Source organism: Callorhinus ursinus, unplaced genomic scaffold, assembly GCF_003265705.2.
Source record: "Callorhinus ursinus isolate GAN/ISIS: 27379988/994484 unplaced genomic scaffold, GSC_fseal_2.0 scaffold101, whole genome shotgun sequence".
NCBI lineage: Eukaryota > Metazoa > Chordata > Mammalia > Carnivora > Otariidae > Callorhinus > Callorhinus ursinus.
In genome coordinates, this window is record NW_027397163.1 from 1627008 (window position 1) to 1649084 (window position 22077).

Consider the following 22077-nt stretch of genomic DNA (forward strand, 5'->3'; position numbering starts at 1 on the left):
ATAAATAAATAAATAAATAAATAAATAAATCTTTTTAAAAAAAACACATCTCCAAAGGCAAGGGAAACAAAAGCGAAAATGAACTTCTGGGACTTCATCAAGATAAAAAGCTTCTGCACAGCAAAGGAAACAGTCAACAAAACAAAGAGACAACCCATATTTGCAAATGACACTACAGATAAAGGGCTAGTATCCAAGATCTATAAAGAACTTCTCAAACTGAACACCCAAAAACCAAATAATCCAGTCAAGAAATGGGCAGAAGACATAAACAGACACTTCTCCAAAGAAGACCTACAAATGGCTAACAGACACATGAAAAAATGCTCATCCTCATTAGCCATCAGGGAAATTCAAATTAAAACCACACTGAGATACCACCTTACACCAGTTAGAATGGCAAAAACTGACAAGACAAGAAACAACAAACGTTGGAGAGGTTGTGGAGAAAGGGGAACCCTCTTACACTGTGGTGGAAATGCAAGTTGGTACAGCCACTTTGGAAAACAGTGTGGAGGTGCCTCAGAAAGTTAAAAATAGAGCTACCCTATGACCCAGCAATGGCAGAAAAATGTTTGTATAAAGTAATTCTTTTCATGTGTCCAAGCCTGTGAATGCAAGAAAGAGGAGCCATGTCTGCAACTGCACTCCTTCCAACTGCAGATCCCAGGAGCACATTTTAAATGTGCAGTGTTTCAAAACTTCTCAGCTCTGGCTCTGGAAATGCAGGGAGTGGTGAAAAATTTGGTGGTGAATGGCAGATCATGAGCTGTAACACAGCAGGAGAACAAGGGCAGAGGGGAAGAGTGCAAAGCAATAAAACAGGGATGATGCACACAACATGGTGACATGGGACAGTTTTAGTCCTGTAGGGCTGCCATAACAAAATATCGAAGACTGGATGGCATAAACAACAGAAACTTATTTCCTCAGAGTTTTTAGGTGACAAATCCAAGATCTAGGTGTCAGCTGGGTTGGTCTCTTCTGAGGCCTTTCTCCTTGCTTGAATATGGCCACCTTCTCCCTGTGTGTTGTTCACATGGCCTTTTTCTGGCCTCACACATCTACATTGCTGTTGTTTCCTAACTTCCTCTTCTTGTAAGGACACCAGTCATATTGTATTAGGGCGCACTCATTTTTAACCTAATCAGCTCTTTGAAGGCCCCATCTCTACATTCTGATGTATTAGGTATTAGGACTTTGAAATATGAACTCTGGGATACACAGTTCAACTCCTAACAGGAGTGTGGGAGGTGAGAGACTATGCAGGATAAAAAGGCACACAGGACTTAAAGGGTGCACTATGTTTCAAGTGCACTGCAGGTCTTAAGGGAACAAGGGGACAATGTGCATGGAAGTTAAGGGTGTAACACAACAGACATTAGTTTGGGGGCCTAGGGGTACAGTGGTCATAAGAACAAGGGGAAAAATGAGGAAGGGAGATAATCAGCAACAGTAGGGAGAGGGTGGGAAAGGCCAGGACAATTCATGTCCATGTGGGCTTAGAGAACAGAAGGGAGGAAACATACATTCTGTAGGATTTAAAGGTTATTTGATGGTGGGACACAACACTATGACACCTGGATAGATGAAAGGCAGAATCTATTACTAACAGCTCCAAAGAGGAGAAGGATGCCAGGCAGGGCCGCGCTGGGGGGAGGGGGCTGTACATGGGGACAGAGTAACAACAAGCTAGAGCTACAGGAGCAGCTTAGGTGTGGAAGCAATGTGAGGGGAGCTAGTTTTCTAGAGTTCCCACTGAACTGGCTGACTTGAAACATTTCAGATTCAAAACATAAAGCTTTCCCTGATTGTCTGGTACCTGACCCTGGGTGGTCACAGCTGCTGCAAAGTGGCTCAGCTTGTGTGAGCCCAGTAAAGGAAGTGATTAAGGTGTGGATTGGTCAGCTGCCTGGTCAGGGGGAACTGACTGCTTTGTAGCTGGAACCTTGAAATGGCATCGATATGAAAGACAACAACAAAAATGATGTGACACTATGTTCTTGGAGTATGGATGCACTGGACATGGTTGGTAGTCCAGGATTGAAACCTTGCTGGGGGGATAATGGCGTGAGGGAAACAAAATGGGTGTGAGTGATGAAGTCAGCTGGGAAGAGAGTGGGAATGAAAACCTCAGAGGCAAAGGCTATAAGTATCTTCTCTTATTGCTGATTAAGATTTCTTATTTGGTTATGATACCATCTACTATACCTGTTCATTTTCAAGGTGCTTTTCCCCTGCTTCATTAATAAGTAATTGCTGGAGTAATATATTTTTTATTTTTTAAAAAGATTTTATTTGAGAGAGAGAGAGTGTGCACGTGTGCAAGTGTGCGAGCAGGGGGAAGGGCAGAGGGAAGAGAAAGAATCCCAACAGACTCCGAGCTGAGTGCGGAGCCTGACTTGGGGCTTGATCTCATGACTCTGAGATCATGACCTGAGCCAAAACCAAGAGTTGGAGCTTAATGAAATGAGCCACTCAGGTGCCCCTGGAGTGATATTTTGACATTGTTTGAACAACTTACGGCTCATCTACGTATTTTAGCATCTACGGATGATTTTTATCTGAGTCAGTTATCAGATGATGGTTGCAAAATAGTTGTTTTAACATTCTACTACCTTTTTTCAAGTTTTTATTTAAATTCCAGTTAGTTAACATACACTGCAATATTGGTTTCAGGAACAGAATTTAGTGATTCGTCACGGACATACAATACCCAGTGCTCATCAAAACAAGTGCCTTCAGAGCGCCTGGGTGGCGCAGTCAGTTAAGCGTCTGCCTTCGGTTCAGGTCACGATCCCGGGGTCCTGGGACTGGGCGCCATGTTGGGCTCTCTGCTCCGCAGGGAGCCTGCTTCTCCTTCTCCCTCTGCCTGCCACTCTGCCTACTTGTGTTCTCTCTCAAATAAAAAAAACAAAAACAAAACACAAAACAAACAAAAACAAGTGCCCTCTTTAATACTCATCAACCATCTGGTCCATCCCCCACCCCCCTCCCTCCATCAACCCTGTCTGGTCTCTATCTTTAAGAGTCTCTTGGGCTGTTGCACTCTCTCCTTTTTTACTTTTCCCCCTTCCCATATGTTCATCTGTTTTCTTTCTTAAATTCCACATACGAGTGAAATCACATGCTATTTGTCTTTCTCTGACTTATTTCATTTAGCATAATACACTCTAGCTCTATCCACGTCATTACAAATGGCAAGATTTCATTCTTTTTTATGACTGAGTGATATTCCACTGTGTATATATACCACATCTTCTTTATCTTTTCATCCATTGATGGACATTTGTCCCTTTCTGTAATTTGGCTATTGTTGATAATGCTGCTATAAACAAAGGGGTGCATACATCTCTTCCAATCGCTATATTTGTATCCTTTGGGTAAATACTTAGTAGTGCAACTGCTGGATCATAAGGTGGTTCTATTTTTAGCTTTTTGAGGAACAACCATACTGGTCTCCAGAGTGGCTGCACCAGTTTGCATTCCCAACAGAGTAAGAGGGCTCCCCTTTCTGTGCTTCCTAACCAACACCTGTTGTTTCCCATGTTGTTAATTTTAGCCATTCTTAAAGGTGTGAGATGATAGCTCATTGTAATTTTCATTTGTATTTCCCTGATGAGTGATGTTGAGCATCTTTTCATGTGTCTGTTAGCCACCTGTATGTCTTCTTTGGAAAAATGTCTACTCATGTCTTCTGCCCATTTTTTTTTTTAAACTGGATTGTGTTTTAGTTGTTCTTTGATAAGTTCTATATATATTTTTTGGATACTAACCCTTACCAGATATGTCATTTGCAAACTCTTCTCCCATTCTGAAGGTTGCCTTTTAGTTTTGTTGATTGTTTCCTTTGCTGTGCAGAAGATTTTTCTTTCTTTTTTTTAATTTTTATTGTTATGTTAATCACCATAGATCATTCGTTTTTGATGTAGTGTCCCATGATTCATTGTTTGTGCATAACACCCAGTGCTCCACGCAGAATGTGCCCTCTTTAATACCCATCACCAGGCTAACCCCTCCCCCCACCCCCCTCCCCTCTAGAACCCTCAGTTTGTTTTTCAGAGTCCATCGTCTCTCATGGTTCGTCTCCCCCTCCGACTTACTCCCCTTCATTCTTCCCCTCCTGCTATCTTCTTTTTTTTTCTTAACATATATTGCATTATTGGTTTCAGAAGTACAGATCTGTGATTCAACAGTCTTGCACAATTCACAGCACTCGCCATAGCACATACCCTCCCCAATGTCTATCACCCAGCCTCCCCATCCCTCCCCCCCCCCACACCCCCAGCCACCCTCAGTTTGTTTCCTGAGATTAAGAATTCCTCATATCAGTGAGGTCATATGATACATGTCTTTCTCTGATTGACTTATTTCACTCAGCATAACACCCTCCAGTTCCATCCACGTTGTTGCAAATGGCAAGATCTCATTCCTTTATGTGCAGAAGCTTTTTATCTTGATGAAGTCCCAGTAGTTTATTTTTGCTTTTGTTTCCCTTGCCTCTAGCAAGGTATCTAGTAAGAAGCTGTTATGGGCAAGGTCAAAGAGGTTACTGCCTATGTGCTCCTCTAGGATTTTGATGGTTTCCTGTCTCACATTTAGCCCTTTAATCCATTTTGAATTTATTTTTGTGTACACTGTAAGAAAGCGGTCCTGTTTCATTCTTTTGTATGTTGCTCTCCAGTTTTCTCAACACCATTTATTGAAGAGGCTGTCTTTTTTCCCATTGAATACTCTTTCTTGCTTTGGTGAAGATTAGTTGTCCATGTAGTTCTGGGTTAATTTCTGGGTTTTCTTTTCTGCCCCATTGATCTGTATGTGTGTGTGTGTGTGTGTGTGTTTGTGCCAGTACCATACTGTCTTGATCACTCTAGCTTTGTAATATAACTTGAAGTTTGGAATAGTGATGCCTCCAGCTTGGGTTTGGTTTTTCAAGATTGCTTTGGCTATTCAGGGTCTTTTGTGCATCCATTCAAATTTGACAATTGATTGTTCTAGCTCTGTGAAAAACACTGATGGTATTTTGATAGGGATTGCATTAAATGTGTAGATTGCTTTCAGTAATATGGAAATTTTAACAATATTTGTTCTTCCAATCCATGGGCATGGAATGCTTTTCCATTTCTTTGTGTTATCTTCAACTTCTTTCATCAGTGTTTTACAGTTTTCAGAGTACAGATCTTCTACCTTTTCAGTTAAGTTTATTCCTAGGTATCTTACGGTTTTCGGTGCTATTGTTAATGGGATCAATCCCTTGATTTCTTTTCCTGGTGCTTCATATTTGGTATATAGAAATACAACCGATTTCTCTATGTTGATTTTGCATCCTGTGACTTTACTGAATTCTAGCAATTTTTTGGTGGAGTCTTTTCAGTTTTCTATAGAGTATCATGTCATCTGCAAACAGGGAAAGTTTGACTTATTCCTTGCCAATTTGGATGCCTTTTATTTCTCTTTGTTCTCTGATGCTAAGATAGGACTTCCAGTACTATGTTAAATAATAGTGGTGAGAGCAGACATTCCTGTATTGCTCCTGACTGTAGAGGAAAGGCTCTCACTCTCAGTTTTTGCCCATGAGGATATTAGCTGTGGGTTTTTTAATATATGGCTTTTATGATACTGAGGTATGTTCCCTCTATCCCTACTTTGTCAGGGGTTTTTATCAAGAATGGATGTTGCACTTTGTCAAATGCTTCTTCTGCATCTATTGAGAGGATCATATGATTCTTACCTTTCTTTTACTAATGTGGTGTACCATGTTGACTTGAGATACTGAACCACCCTTGCAGCAACCTTCCCACTGCCTTTACGTGTGTATTAATTAGCATTCCTGTGTAAAAGGAGAGGTTTCCTTTTTCCCCTTCCCTACATCTATTATCACATTACATTCAAGATTTCCTTCATATTTGCAGTGACATATTACCATACATTTGTTTGCTGCACAAATTATTCCAAATTTGCCCACTGGGGGTTCTTCACCCTGGCTACATCCCATCAAGCTTTGTTTGTTATCACAAGTTAAAATATACAGAACATAAAATGTACCCCCATTTTAGAGTGTACAATTCAGTAGCATTTGGCACATTCACAATGTTGTGCAACCATAACCACTACCTACTTCATCATCCTACACAGAAAACTAGCCATTAAGCAGTAGAGTTGACCCCTGAACAACACTAGTCTGAAGGACACAGGTCCACTTACACGTGGAATTTTTGCAGATCAGTACTGTAAACTATTTTTTCTTACAATTTTCTTCACATTTTCTTTTCTCTAGCTTACTTTATCATAAGAATATAGTATACAATACATAGAATATATAGTATATGGTAACTGTTTGTTACCTGTAAGGTTTCTGGTCAACAGTAGGCATTAGTAGTTAAGTGTCTGGGAAGCCAAACTTGTAGGCAGATTTTGACAGCACAAGGGATAGGCACCCCAACCCCCATGTTGTTCCAAGGGCAGCTGTAATCTCTACTTCTTCCTGCCCCCAAACCCCAGCAATGACTGCCTTTCTTTACTTTATGAATCAACACACTGAAGACTCCGCTCATATGCTCCCTTCCCTAGCCTATATTAGGCCACTTCTTCAAAGAGTACTGAGTGTTTTTATGTAGACTGATATTTTTTTTGTTTTCTGTTTTTATTAAAACTTTAGTTAACATACATCATAATATTGGTTACTGGAGTAGAACTTAGTGATTCATCATTACATATGACACCTAGTGCCGATCACAACAACTGCCCTCTTTAATACCCATCACCCATCTAGCCCTTCCCCCACCCATGTCCCTCCATCCACCCTCAGTTTGTTCTCTTTCATTACGAGTCTCTTACGGCTTGTTTCTCTCTCAACTTTTTTCTTCTCCTTCCCACATGTTCATCTGTTTTCCTTCTTAGATTCCACATATGAATGAGAACATATGGTGTCTGTCCTTCTCTGACTGCAGGTCTGGCATCCGTGCACAGGCTGTCAGCTCGGGTCTACTCCAGCAGCGTCTGGACCCCGAGCCTGGGACTTGTTACATGGATGATGAGCGCGAGAAGCTGTGTGCTTGGTGTGCAGCCAACACTTGCGCCCCCGCGTGGGCAGTGGGGCAGTCCGTGTGCAGCCAACACTTGTGCCGTACCTGGACAGTGGGGAGACTCAGCCCCACAACCAGGCTGCAGCTGAGAAGGCCTCCCGACAATGCTGGTCCTGCTTACGTGCAACCTCTCCTACCTCACAACTGTGCCCAGGTCTCCCGGCCCATCCTGCCCTCGTGAGGACCAGGATCTATAGTCCACACTTGATCCCACCACATCTGGGCCGCCCCCCCCCCCGACCAGACCCCCTCGACCACCCACAAGCCCCAGTTCCTCCCCAAGACCACAGACCAGGGCTCAGATTGCGCTCTTCGTGCAAACAGAATCTGAAGCACAAACCCTTTTCCCTCTGCCCCTCCCCCTCCCCTGCTCGTGCTCTCTCTCTCAAATAAATAAAATCTAAAAATAAATAAATAAATGAAGCACAAGCCCACCTTTTCACTACCACGTGTTCTGCCCTCTCCAGGTGGGTCCCAGACTTGGCTCCTTCCCACTTCCTCCCAGCGCAGGACCCCGCGCATGCGCTCCACGGGGCGCACGGTGTACGGCCCCTCGCCCCACCCCGGGGGCCTGAAATCAGTGTCCCCTAAAATCTAGATGCCCCCGAGGGCGGCACCAGGGCCCTGGGGCTCGTTACCGAATACACACGGTTAAAGGCGCCACCAGACGCTAGTCCAAAACCGTCCCTCTCACAGGACCCTCACAGCTGCCTGTCGCGCGCGCGTTCAGGCTCTGGGGCAGCTGCGAACGCAGAGCTGAGCGGCCCGCAGCACGCAGTCCCCCTCCCTCCTTGGGGCCCCGCAAGCACTACCACACCGGTGTCAGCCACATTCCCCCCCAACTAACCTTGCAGGAGGAGGGTCCGCTGCTATAAAGCAGTCCCTCAGCCGGAAGAGCGAAAGGCCCCCGTGGGCCCGAAGCCGCCTGGGAAGACACGAGGGTCGTCTGACCCCGGCGCCAAGTGCGCAGGCGCAGGGAGGCAGTGGCCGCACCCCCATGCGCGCTTGCGCAGGGGCCACCCATGAAGGCCTGCCCGGCCTCGGGCTTAGGACACTGCAACTCCACACCCCGCCGTGGCCGGTGGGGTCCTCAGACTTCTCGCTACAGCAGCCCCTCCCTCCCCACAAGAATCACCAGTCCTGGTTCCGTTCCTTCCCCTTCATTTGCTAAATGCAAGGAACCCCCGGTATTTGTTGAGATGGGATGGTAGCGTGTAGAGGATCAGGTGTGCTCTGCTTGCTTTCTCTAGTGTTACTGAAAGAGGGACTGGTGTTGGGGGGAGGCTATGGAAACAGGGTTCTGAGGAGAAAAGCCTCAGCACCCCCAGAGACCTTGTTGAAAAGGCTCATTCATGGGCCCCACCACAGGTGCATCTCAATCTCTTAGAGTGGGGTTCTCCTCTAGATTCGGTTTCAACAGGAACTCAGGAGACGCACATACAAACAACACTTTGAGAGGCAATGTTTGGCGCAGTGGTCCTCAAGGCTGGATAACCGTTAGGATCACCTGGGAGGTTTTCAGAACGACCATCTCCCGTGCCCAGTTCTGCTCATAGACGGCCATCCTACCGCAGTGTACTCTCACGGTGGAAGGGGCTCTCTGGGGTCGTTTTTACCAGGTGAATGTTTTCATTCACGACAGCTCATCCTTATCACTTATGCATCGCCCAAAGCCCCCTCCCCAAATGCCATCACACTGATGATTCGATTTCACCATGTGATTTGGGGGTAGGGAGGAATAAATATTTAGTCTCTTACATTGATGTAACTCCTTAGCAGATGTTTAACAACAAGACACATTTTTATTTTTTATTATGTCAGTTAGCCAGCATATAGTACATCATTAGTTTTCGATGCAGTGTTCAACGATTCATTAGTTGCATGTAACACCCAGTGCTCATCACAACCCATGCCCTCCTTAATACCCATCACCCAGTTACCCCATCTCCCCACCCCTACCTTCTGTAACCCTGTTTGTTTCCCTGAGTCCAGAGTCTCTCATGGTTTGCCTCCCTCTCTGATTTCTTCCCATTCAGTTTTCCCTCCCTTCCCCTGTGGTCCTCTGTGCTATTGTTTCTGTTCCACATATGAGTGAAACCATATTATAGTTGTCTTTCTCTGCTTGACTTATTTCACTTAGCATCATCCCCTCCAGTTCCATCCATGTTGATGCAAATGGTGGGATATTACTCAGCCATCAGAAAGGATGAAGACACATTTATTTTCTAACAGTTCTTACATCAAAAACATGGGGGACCTTGGCTGGTTATTCTGTTTAGAGTGTCACCATCTGAAATCAAGGTATCAATCAGCCTGGGCTTCAATTTCCAGAGCCTGGGGTAGAATCCACTTCCATAATCTTTTACGCTGTTGGCACAATTAATTTCCTTCTTATGGTTTCCACATGTGCCCACCTACACTTCGGCTTCAAAGACAGCACTAGTCTGTTCAATCCCTCTTATGCTTCAAATCTCTGATTTCCTCTTCTATTGAATCTCTCTGGCTTTTCTCTTTTGAGGCCTCAAAGAATTACTCTGGATCCACCACATAATCTGAGATAACATCTCTTTTTAAGGTCAGCTCATTAGTAACCCTAAACCCTCCGATTCTTTTCATTAGTATCATAACACAGCCAAGAGAATAACCCCCAAATTGGAGATGTGGCCATTGTATTATATCAGTGGAAATTTTGCAATTAAAAAATATTTTAGAAATTATTAATCTATCTACAACTCTATTACCTCTGGTTCCCCTTTCTTATGGTTTCTTATAATGAAAAAACACAGGAGCAATATCCTCAAAATTTTCAGGTATCCCACGTTTTCTTGTTACATTAACGTGCACAAATAAAGATTATTAAAGCTCATATAGGTAAAATAAAGTGTTAGATTCTAGAAATATCACAACACATAAAAGAATCTTCATCAGATCAGTATAGGGGCATACAATTTATTTGACCCAGAACAGATCATGAATAAATATGCAGACTTTGGGACGGGACAGCTCTTACCAACACTTGCAACGCTGGATACCAGTAAACAGCCCCTACAGCCTGAGCCATCAAGGTCACATCCGGCTTCTGATTTCCCCGAGGAACGGCGAGAATGCAGTTCAGTGTCCCTATCCAAGACTGCACCTTCCCTCCTATACTGTATGGTCTATGTCATGATGTGAAGGGCGCATTTTATAGAAGCAAGAGTTTTGCCTCCTGGACTGAAATTAGAAACTGCCCACGAAGCTTGTGATTTGAGCATAAATCGGAATTACTGAATAGAGTTCAGTGGCCTCCAATCTGCCCTGTGCCACCACCATCCCTCCTGGCTCCCTGGCTCCTCTACCCCACCATGTGCTCCTCCCACAGCAACATCACCCATACCCACACCCTAGAGCTGGAGCCACCTGCTAAACCTCCACACACCCCTCACCTGCCGTCAACCCTGTCACCCTTCTGCTTTGCACTCCAACCTCCTTCCTGTCATCTTTTTAACAGCTGTCCCTACCTAAGTACTATTCCAGGGACTACGGTGCAAACCTCTTCACCTTCCATCGACCTGCAAACCATACCATCCGAACTCTACTTTGTCTTGCAGAACATCCCAGTCCAAATTCGAGTATCTCAGCCCATTCTCTGGATCCTCTAAGCCCCACACCATCCAGTGCCCCAGCCTGAACTCCTACACAAACCCGATCCTCACGCACAGGCATTACCCCATCCCTATCACCCTTGACCCTTTCTCCTGGCTCCCCGGCTCCCTCACTGCCCTGCGCCTCTTTTGCCTCTCTCCTTGTGTTCACAGTCTCCTCCAGGGTCCTTCTCCTCTTCCAACATTCTCGATCTGCTTGGCCCATGCTGTCTTCCGCCAAAATCCACCTGCCCCACAATATTCCCCTTCCTCCTCTCCAATCATGACTTTAATCCAAGACCTTGTCTCCTGTGAATTGCACCAACCATAGACTATTAAGATCTTCCCTGTGAAGAGCCCATCCCCATTATTCTTTCCATTCCCAGGAAACCCTGCACCTCTCTTCTCCCAGATCCCAATATGCCTCACTCCCTTCACTTCCTGGCACACTCTGTGTCCTTGTACCCTCACTTGAGAATGCCTCCCTGCAACAGTGCGCACACTTTTGTCTTTTATCCCTCAGCCTTCTTTCCTCTCTTGCACTCTCTTCTCCCCTTACCCTAGGACCTCTGCACCTTGTCCTTCTATTTCTTTCGCTGCACCCTCTCTCTCACCTGCTCTGTCACACACCCAGGCACTGCCACTCCCCTACATACCACAACATTCCTACCACACGTCCTGACCTAGGGTGGTAATGCTCAAAGAAATTTTTAAGAATCTATGTTGCAAATACTCTCCTTGTGGGTAGTTGCAGGCTTGGAAGGATTACAAATGATAAAAAAGAGCCCCCCGTTATGGCATCCAGAGGTCTGGAGATACAACTCTTCATATGAACATGTCATTAAGACACACAGACACACACACACACACACACACACACACACACACACGATGAATGTGTATGTCGATATTATGAAAGTGAATGTGAACTGTGAGTTTGAGTAAAGGTGCGGTGAACATTAAGGTCGATGAGGGTGAGTCTGTACATGTTCAGTGTGTGCCTGAATGTGTGAGTTTCAACTGTAATTGTGTGTGTGAGTACATGAGCAACCATGTATGTGTCTACTAGTATGTGAGTATATGTGAATGTGGGTGTGCATATACACGTGTTTCCATCTGCTTGTGTGTAAATGAGTTCATGTTTGTATGCAGTCTGAGTTGCCCACCATGATGGCTCTGACTTGAAAATGACTGCTCATTGCATAGTGAACCTGCATCACATGTGGACTTGTTTGTAGGGAAAACCAAAGGATCAGTTTTAACTCCTAATTTGTATTTCTTCTTACCAAAGCAGTAAGAGCTCATTAATGAAAATTCAAACACAACAACAACAAAACAGTAAAGAACTGTTGTAACCATGTGATCCTCTTGAATTAAGTACCTGAGGGTTGGCTCATCCAATATTTACAGGACTGGTAGAATCTTCTGGTTGAGCCATCTGATCCTGCTGCTTTAAATCTGTGACACACTCTTTTAGAAATGTCCTTCTTTCTTCTGTGGATATTGTTCTGTCTGTATTTCTTATGAATAGAGGTCAATTATGGTAAAGCATATGTTCCTAAACAATTTTCCTATTAATTGGCACTGAATTATTCAAACAAGGCCAAATTCATTAACTTTGATTTGTAAAATAATTTCTGTACCATGTTATTTACATCATGTTCCTCCTTTTACTTGTACCTCTGAATATTCTTAGCAGGTATTTTGTCTCATTCTGTTTCTCTACTAATAAACTTAATTGATGGTTCGGTTCGGTGGTCAGAAGATTAGCAAAATACTAGTTTCTGGGTAGAGAAACTTCTCTGGGAAGTGCAGAATCCAGTGAGACACACGGACTTAGCCACCTGTCCCTCACGTGTCAGAACTCAGTATTTCTTCATAGAATACCCTATCAAGGGATCAAAGGGGAAAAAAGAGCCTCACAGAAATACTCAAATAGTCTCCCATTGGGGTTCTAACTAGAAACTCATAATTGTTTTTCATAATTAACAACGGAGGGGAAAATTTTCAGAAACATCTTCAGCTCCCAAACCCACACTCCCAGTGCGGCTACAAATGAAATAATTGCAGTTGTGAGGGCGGGGACCTCACAGAATCACAAACCTATATCTCAGGGTCTGGCTGCCCCCCTCCCACAAACATACTGGCTGCCGTGCCCTTCACACTGAGCCCCTCCTGGCAGCAGGAAGGAGTTGGTGAGGATTTCTACTTCAGACTTCTCGGCGGTGTCTGTTTAAGAAAAGGGAGATCAAGAATCTGGGTGAGTGATCATATCAGAAAAGGGCAATCTTCTGTGTACCACCTGACTCATTTTGAAAGCCATGCAGGAAGGTGTAATAATTCTGAGGTTTGCACTCAGCTAGGAAAGAGAGATGGGATCCTAGATTTTCACCAATCCCTGATGGCTCCTAATGCAGTAAAGGTCATCTTTGCTCATAGTGACTGTCGGTGTTTCTTGCAGGTAATAATACACACTGATTTTTAAGCCCTTAAGGACTGAGTGGTAAAATCCATCTGCTGTACAGTCCACGTCATAGGAATTGTAGACTAAATGTTCAGGGTTACTAGAGGTCCACCTGTAACACCTCCATGCTTGTAGCGAAGACTATGAAGAGTATGCATGTGGTGAAGAGTATGTACAGGAAGCATCTGATCCTGTGCAGAAAGTTTATCATCCAAATGGTAATGACTTGAATGGAAAGGTGTCTCCAATTCTGGAGGTATCACGAAATTATGGGGACATTAATTGAGTGTGCACTAGAAACCTCCACAATCTGTCAATGATAGTGAAACTTATTCATTTTGAAAGTTAGGAAATGAGCACGTAAGGAACAGTTGACAAAATGATGATGCATTCCAGATGGCAGCTGTCAGGTGCATATCATGTTCTTTCCACCCATTTAAAAATTATTCTACTACTGGGATGCCTGGGTGGCTCAGTCAGTTAAGCGTCTGTCTTTGGCTCAGGTCATGATCCCAACCAAGGCCCTGGGATCAAGTCCCACGTCGGGCTCCCTGCTCGGTGGGAAGCCTGCTTCTCCCTCTGCCTCTGCCGCTCCCCCTGCTTGTGCTCTCTCTCTGTCAAACAAGCAAATAAAATCTTTAAAAAAATTATTCTACTATCAATACAAAAACCCAGTACTTGTATTTAAAGAGTGTGTAAGAATACATGCCTTACAGATGCCAATTTGCAGTGATGTATTTTATGTTAATATCATTCACAAATCTGAGCGCATTGTTAATGGGTTTACTTAACTGAGGTATTAATAAGTAGGTAAGTGTATCATTTGAAATCAATACTAACTTAATTTCTGCCTTACACGATTACTATTTTATCATGTGTTAGTGTTCTATGGCCCAAAGTTTACAGAATTACATGTGATTATTCAACAACTCCTGTGATTGCTGCCATTACACTTCGTTCCTGACATAAAAGCAAATTAGTCTTTCTGTTGTCATCTTAGTATCAAGCCAGACTTGCATCCACTCAATATAACTTGTCAGGGGACAGGCTCCTGCAGTATTCTACTGCCAACAGTGCAGGTACATTTACTAAGATACTGAACACTTTACCCATAATTGATATTGTCCTGTTGAATAAATTGTTACAAGTGAATGGAAAGTTGTTGTAATGAAAATTATAGAATACCACCACTTTACAATCAAACCACAAGGTGGCAATTCAAAACTGACTGCAGGTCTGGATTTTGATGAACACAGCTACCCAGCTTTCTAGCAGACCATAGTGGCTCAGTGCACTATCACGGTTTCCAGCCCAACCGGTTCCCAGGGCCCACACAGCCTGAAGGAGCAGATGTGGACAAATACTTAACCTCTGTGTGTCTGTTCTCTTCATCTTTTAGTTACGTGCCAGCCTCATAGATCTGTGAAGCGTGAAGACGTTCTCATGTGAGCGCCTTCGCAGGAGAGATTTTACATTATAAAGGCTCTTTAAAAGTTCTACATTCAGCCCTCAGAAAGCTGTTATGAAAAAATAAACATTAAGTAGGTGTTTCCAAGGGGGAACGAATGGAAAGGGGAACATACTGGATTTCAGCTGACGTGATATATGTGGCCCATGCCTCATGTTCCCATGCAGGGCATTCTAGCTCAGAAGGCAACTAACAGTGACTGGGAAGAGAGAAAATGGCCAACAGGGAACTGGCGGTAGGACTGGTCTTCTTAACACAGACTACGGTTGGCATCCTGGGCAATTTCTCACTTCTTTGTCATTATGTCCTCCTCTCCTTCACCGACTACAGGTTGAAGTCCACAGATTTCATTCACAAGCACCTGACTGTGGGCAACTTCTTATCCCTGCTCTGTAGAGGAGTCCCCCAGACCATGGCAGCATTTGGGTGGAAACATATCCTCAGTCACTTTGGATGCAAACTCCTTTTCTTTCTTCACAGGGTGGGGAGGGGAGTATCCATTGGTAGCATCTGCATCGTGAGTGTCTACCAGGCCATCACAATCAGCCCCAGAAACTCCTGGTGGGCAGAGCTTAAAGTAAAAGCTCCCAAGTACGTTGTTCCCTCCATCATCCTGTGTTGGATGCTGCAAATGCTGGTCAATGTCATTTTCCCTCTCTATTTAACTAGCACATCGAGTGAGAAAAACATCACAAACAAAAAGGATTTCGGATACTGTTCTTCGGTTCGTCATGACAAAACCAGCGCCTCATTGTATGCAGCACTGTTGTCATTCCCTGATGTGCTGTGTTTGGGGCTCATGCTCTGGGCCAGCAGCACCATGGTTCTCATCCTGTACAGGCACAAGAAGCGGGTCCAACATATACGAAGAACCATTTCTTCCAGGTCCTCCCCTGAGTCCAGAGCCACCAAAACCATCCTTCTTCTGCTGAGCACCTTTGTCTATTTTTACACCCTCTCCTCTGTCTTTCAAGTTGTTTTGTCTCTTTCTGATAATCCCAGTGGGGTCCTCCTGAACATCACTGCAATCATGGTGATGTGTTTCCCAACTGTCAGCCCCTATCTGCTCATGAGCCGTGACCCCAAGGTACCTAGGCTCTGCTTTGCCTGGGCAGGGAATATAAAATCCCCTCATCTTATGAGAAATATGTAAATTGTATGTATTTCTACAACGTACAGTTGCCAATTCATTCATCCCCCTCAGGGTCCTAAATAAAATTATGAGTCCAAGACAACAGTAAACAGGACATGCTGAGCATCTTATTCAAAATAAACAATAAATCATAACAATATTGTAATGAAACACCATTATCTTATAAATACTTATATAATTGAAGTTTTCCTAATACTGCCAGTAAAGGAGTTCAGAATTTATGCAATAAAAAACACCAGGTCTTGACACAATCTGGATATTACAGAGAAGTCTTCAAGTGTGTGGCTTTCAATCTAATGCAGTAAATTTCCAAGAAATGAACCTGGCATGAAATTTCAGGAAAAGGTACATGAACATGGGTTGGAGCGTGGCCTTGTCCTTCCTCCAACTAAAGAAAATAATTTCCCCACTACATAAAGAATAGCCTGAGTGGGCCTGGAGGAAACATCCATTCTCGGGCAGTAGTGTTTCTGGGAGCCAGTTACAAGTTTTGCAGGTAAGTCATATCCTTAGAGAGATGGCACTGATTTGTTTGAAATATGAGGTGATGAAGGGAGATGAGCATGTTTACCATATTCTCATGGAGAAATGGCCAGATTAAAGAGGAGCAGGGCAAAGGAAAGCACAAAAACAAAAATATGTTTCTGCTGGTATTTAAAGATAATCAAGTGAGTGCTGACAATGTAAACAGACATGTGTTGAGATCTGGAGAAAGCAGAGTTTTCTCTGTTATGTTAAGGAGACTTGGGCATATTGGCAGGAAGGGGGTTTGGAGACCCGGGCTCGAGTCTCCTTCAGGCACACACAGTCCTTTGGGTCATTTACATGGAGCTTGAGCTGGGAATTAGAATCCCAAGCTCATCCTTTTCTTTCACCTTCGTTTAGCCACATTAAGAGCAACCAGCCAGGGCGCCTGGGTGGCTCAGTTGGTTAAGCGACTGCCTTCGGCTCAGGTCATGATCCTGGAATCCCAGGATCGAGTCCCACATCGGGCTCCCTGCTCAGTGGGGAGTCTGCTTCTCCCTCTGACCCTCCTCCCTCTCATGCTATCATTCTCTCTCTCTCAATAAATAAATAAAAATCTTAAAAAAATAAATAAAATTGAGCTATAAAAAAAAAAAAAAAGAGAAACCAGCCAATGTTATCATGTTTATAAGTTATCTAAAATTGTGGGCAAGTACCAAACACATGCCATCCAGATACTTCTTTTATTTTTTTTAAAGATTTTACTTATTTATGTATTTATTTGAGAGAGAGAAGGTGCAAATGAGTGGGCGGGGGTGTGGAGGAGTAGAGGGGTAGGGGGAGGAGGGGGTAAGAATCTGAAGCCAACTCCATGCAGAGCATGACCAGAGCCAAGAGCCGGACGCTTGACTGACCGAGCCACTCAGGCGCCCTTGATACTTACTTCTTTTAAATGGCTGATAAGGAGTGTCAAGGACAGATAATCTGTGATGTGCTTTCTTTTACAATTTTTTTTTAAGATTTTACTCATTTAAGAGAGAGAGAGAGTGCAAGAGAGCACAAGCAGGCGGAGTGGCAGAGAGAGAGGGAGAAACAGGCTCTTCACTGAGCAGAGAGCCCGACGTGGGGCTCGATCCTAGGACCCTGGGATTATGACCTGAGCCGAAGGCAAATGCCTAACTGACTGAGCCACCCAGGAGCCCTCTTTTACAATTTTTAATTTTTTTTTTTTTAGATTTTATTTATTCAAGAGAGAGGGGAGAGAGCATGAGAGAGAGAGCAAGCGTGAATGGGCTGGGGGAGGAGCAGCGGGAGAAGCAGACTCCTCCCTGAGCAGGGAGCCTGACATGGGGCTCTACCCTAGGACCCTGGGATCATGACCTGAGCCAAAGGCAGATGCTTAACCAACTGAGCCACCCAGGCGCTCTTCTTTTGCATTTTTTAAATCTAATCAGATTAGAAAGCCACTTCTAGAAACCCAAGAACCAACTCAGAAAACTCATCCTTAAATCTGGTTTCTCTTGACCCACTCTTGGTCACAGTGGAATGATTAATTGTTTGATGTTCCTAAAATGGAATTCTATACAGCAATGCCAGTGGATGAGTCACAACAACATACAACCATAAATTCTCAAACAACTTAAATGAAAAAAGTCAAATACAAAAGAGTTAATGCTCTATTATTTTCTTTACATTAAATACCAAATAGACAATAATAATGTGTGCTGGCAGAGGTCACCACTGTGTTTACCCTATGAGGGGTGACAGACAGGGACAGCAATAGGAGCTTCCAGGGGTCTGATGATATTCTGTGCATTGATATAAGTGCTGTGTACAGATATGTGATCAGTATGCACAGTTTCATTATCTGTGCACTGTATCTATATTTTTTAATTTAGAAAATACATATCACCAATAAAAACCATGGGATAGAGTACATTTATGTATAATGTCCTTACATTGTGAAGGAGGAGTTTAAACCTACTGAAGAAAAAGACTCTTAGTTTTTCAAATCATACAGAAATTTCTAGGTTGAAAACTTCTAAAGAAAAGAGGTCAAATGTATACTTGTTTTTAAAAGTTTCTTCCAGGGGCGCCTGGGTGGCTCAGTTGGTTGGGCGACTGCCTTCAGCTCGGGTCGTGATCCCAGAGTCCTGGGATCGAGTCCCACATCGGGCTCCCGGCTTATTGGGAAGCCTGCTTCTCCCTCTGACCCTCTCCCTGTCATGCTGTTTCTCTCTCTCTCTCTCTCAAATAAATAAAATCTTTTTAAGAAAATAAATAAATAAATAAAAGTTTCTTCCGGACATACAGGAATTGAAGTAGAAAGTAAGAATAAAGTCAACAATAAGCACTACTAGGTATTTATCGAAAGGATACAAACATAATGATATACCCCAATTTTTATAGCAGCAATGTTCATAATAGCCAAAATATGCAAAGACCCCAGATGTCCACTGACAAATGAATGGATAAGGAAGATGTGGTGCACAATGGAATATTACTCATCCATCAAAAGGAATGAAATCTTGCCATTTGCAATGACATGGATGGAACTAGAGGGTATTAAGCTAAGTGAAATAAGTCAATCGGAGAAAGACAAATATCATATGATTTCACTCATATGTGGAATTTAAGAAAAACAGATGAACACAGAGGAAGGGAAGGGAAAATAAAGTAAGATGAAAACAGAGAGGGAGGCAAACCATAAGAGACTCTTAACTATAGGAAACAAACTGAGGGCTGCTGAAGGTAGGTGGGGGGGATGGGGTAACTCGGTGAAGGGCATTAAGGAGGGCACTTGATGTAATGAGCACTGGGTGTTATATGTAACTGAGAAATCACTAAATCCTACCCTTAAATTAATTTAAAAAATTGTTAAGAAGGTAGATCTCCTGTGTTCTTATCACTATAAAATAAAATAAAATAAATAAAACATGTGGTCCTGACACCTCTTGTCTGAAGCTCCTAATTATAAAGTTATCTCTTCCTTAAAGGCTGCTTCTCTAACTTCAAGAGAGAAAGTAGCCTGTCCAGCATCATCAAGTCACAGATGTTTTCATTAGAGACACAATTACTGTTTTCATGAAGTGCATCCTATGCCCAGACTTAGAAGAAAAACATTTGTTGTATTCCAGAAACAACTGCAGATAGGTGGTTCCTGCACAGGATGAAAATAATTCTTACAGTTTCATCATACTCTGTATTATAAGCACTGTAAGCACACTTCTAATAACACTGAAAATTTAACATGATTCCTGTAAGGAAATGTGAGCAGTGTATTTATTTCATAACTATAATATTTAAGCACCTTAAAAGTCAGATTTCATTATCACTGGGATTATTTACCAATAAACTGTCTTCAGTGACAATCACACTAAGTTACATTAGGAGCCATCAGGGATTGGCATAGGATTTAGGACCCTCGTCCTCTTTACTAGCTCAGCTCTTCACTAAGGAATTATTCCACCTCTCTGTCTGGCTTTGCCACTATATCTACTTCTCCTCCAGACATGAACACTTACTCAGACTTCCTTCCTTGCAGATTCTGCCTCTCAGACTGAAATTAAAAATACTCACTGGAGGGGCACCTGGGTGGTTCAGTCAATTAAGCATCTGCCTTCAGCTCAGATCATGATCCTGGGCCTCTCTGCTGCTCAGTGGGGAGCCTGCTTCTCCCTCTCCCTCTGCCTGATGCTCTGCCCGCTTGTGCTCGATCTCTCTCTCTCTCTCTGTCAAATAAATAAATAAAACTTAAAAAAAAAGAAAAAGAAAATAAATAAAAATACCGGAATCCTTCCCACTGTCAGGACGGTTGGTTCGGTGTGAAGGTCTGGACAGCCAGTACATGTCTTGCGGGGGGGGGGGGGCAGCTACACTCAGAGAAAGGTTTGTGAATCTGTGATCTCACCTCCTCTCGGAAACTGCAATCATCATTTCTCCTGTAGGTGTAATGACAGCGCAGGCTTGGGGACCTGGGAACATTTCTGAAAACCTTTTTCCCAGTTGCTAATTACTAAAAACAATTGCAAGTTTCCTCTGAGTATCTCCAAGAGATCACCATAGTGTTTGGGAGAGGCTCTTATTTTTTCGTGAACCCTAAAGGCAGACAGGGTCACATACAGAAAAAGAAGGAAGGACAGTCCACAGGAAAAAGCATGAAGTTGGATGCTTACCTAATACCATATACAAAAATTAACTCAAAATGGATCAAAGGCCTAAGTGTAAGACCTAAAACAATAAAATTCTTAGAAGAAAACATGGATCAAAATCTTCATGACATCAGATTTGACAATGACTTCTTGGGTGTGACACCAAAAGTGACAAAAGGAAATATAGAAAATATAGAAAAACTGGACTACATGAAAATTTAACACTTTTGTGATCAAAAGTCACCATCAATGAAGTGAAAAAGCCCAACAAAATGGGATACAGTATTTGTAGTTCATGTATCTGTTAAGGGGTTGTATACAGAATATATGGAGAAATCCTAAGACTCAAAAGTAAAAAGAAAAAAAAAAAGTTCAGTAATTGGCAAAGGACTTGAACAGACACTTCTCCAAAGAAGATATACAAATAGCCAATAAGCACATGAAACATCACAATTCATTAGGGAAAATACAAATCAAAACTATAATGCGATACCACCTCACATAGTATGGCTACTCTAAAACAAACAAACAAAGAAAATAGCAAGAACAGCAAGGATGTGGAGAAATTGGAACCCTTGGGCTGAGGCAGTGGGAATAAAAATCAAAGCCACTAGTGACACCTGGGTGGCACAGTCCATTAAGCGTCTGACTTTTTTTTTTTTTTTTAAGATTTTATTTATTTATTTGACAGAGAGAGACACAGCGAGAGAGGGAACACAAGCAGGGGGAGTGGGAGAGGGAGAAGCAGGCTTCTCGCAGAGCCGGGAGCCCGATGCGGGGCTCGATCCCAGGACCCTGGGATCATGACCTGAGCCGAAGGCAGACGCTTAACGACTGAGCCACCCAGGCGCCCCGAAGCGTCTGACTCTTGACTTTGGTTCAGGTCAGAATCTCAGGGCCCTGAGATTGAGCCCTGCAGGGGCCTCCGCACTCAGCAGGGAGTCTGCTTGATATTCTCTCCCTCTCCCTCTGCCCCTCCCCTGCTCACCCTCTCAAAAAATAATAATTAAAAAAAATGACAGCCATTGTAGAAAACAGTTTGACAATTCCATAAAAAGTTAAAAAGAGAATTACCACAGGATCCTGCAATCCCACTTCCAGGTATGTACTGAAAAGGATTGGAAGCAGGGTCTTGAAGAGGTATTTGTGCACTCACGTTCAGAGCAGCATTGTTCACAATAGCTGAACCATGCAAGCAACCCAAGTGTCCAACAGATGAATGGAAAGCGAACAGTGGAATATTGTTCAGCCTTAAAAAGGAAGGACATCCTGTCACAAGTGAAAACATGGATGAACCTTGAGGACATTATGCTAAGTGAAATGAGCCAGTCAAAAAAAGACAAATCCTGTATGATCCCACTTATATGAGGAGCTTATAGTAGAAAATCATAAAGTAGGATGGTGGGTGCCAGGGTCTTGGGGGAGGAGAGATGGGGAGTTGGTGTTTAATGGGTATAGTGTTTCAGAAGTGCGAGATGAAAAGAGTTCTGGGGATGGACAGTGGTGATAAGGTTGCATATAAATATGAATATACTTAACCACTGCACTGTACACTTAGAACAGTTAAGATGGTAAAATTTATGTTACATTTGGATTTGCCACAATTTTAAACACTAGGGAAAAAGTTCTATGAGCTCTGCCACATGAGGTGAAGGTGGGGAGTGTGGG

The 22077-nt window shown here is 43.3% G+C and overlaps 1 protein-coding gene and 1 pseudogene across 1 annotated transcript; one reads left to right on the top strand and one right to left on the bottom strand.

Moving 5' to 3' along the window:
• The window catches only part of LOC112806753 (vomeronasal type-1 receptor 4-like), an 11629-nt pseudogene extending 5871 nt beyond the window's left edge, over positions 1–5758 (bottom strand).
• Positions 5759–14854: 9096 nt separating this feature from the next.
• Positions 14855–15793, top strand: LOC112806660 (vomeronasal type-1 receptor 4-like). Its single transcript, XM_025849046.2, has one exon. The coding sequence runs from the start codon at positions 14855–14857 to the stop codon at positions 15791–15793; it is 939 nt and encodes a 312-aa protein (XP_025704831.1).
• The last annotated feature ends 6284 nt before the right edge of the window (positions 15794–22077 follow it).

Coding starts and splice junctions, on each gene's coding strand:
- LOC112806660 (XM_025849046.2), top strand. CDS start 14,855: ATGGCCAACAGGGAACTGGCGGTAGGACTGGTCTTCTTAACACAGACT.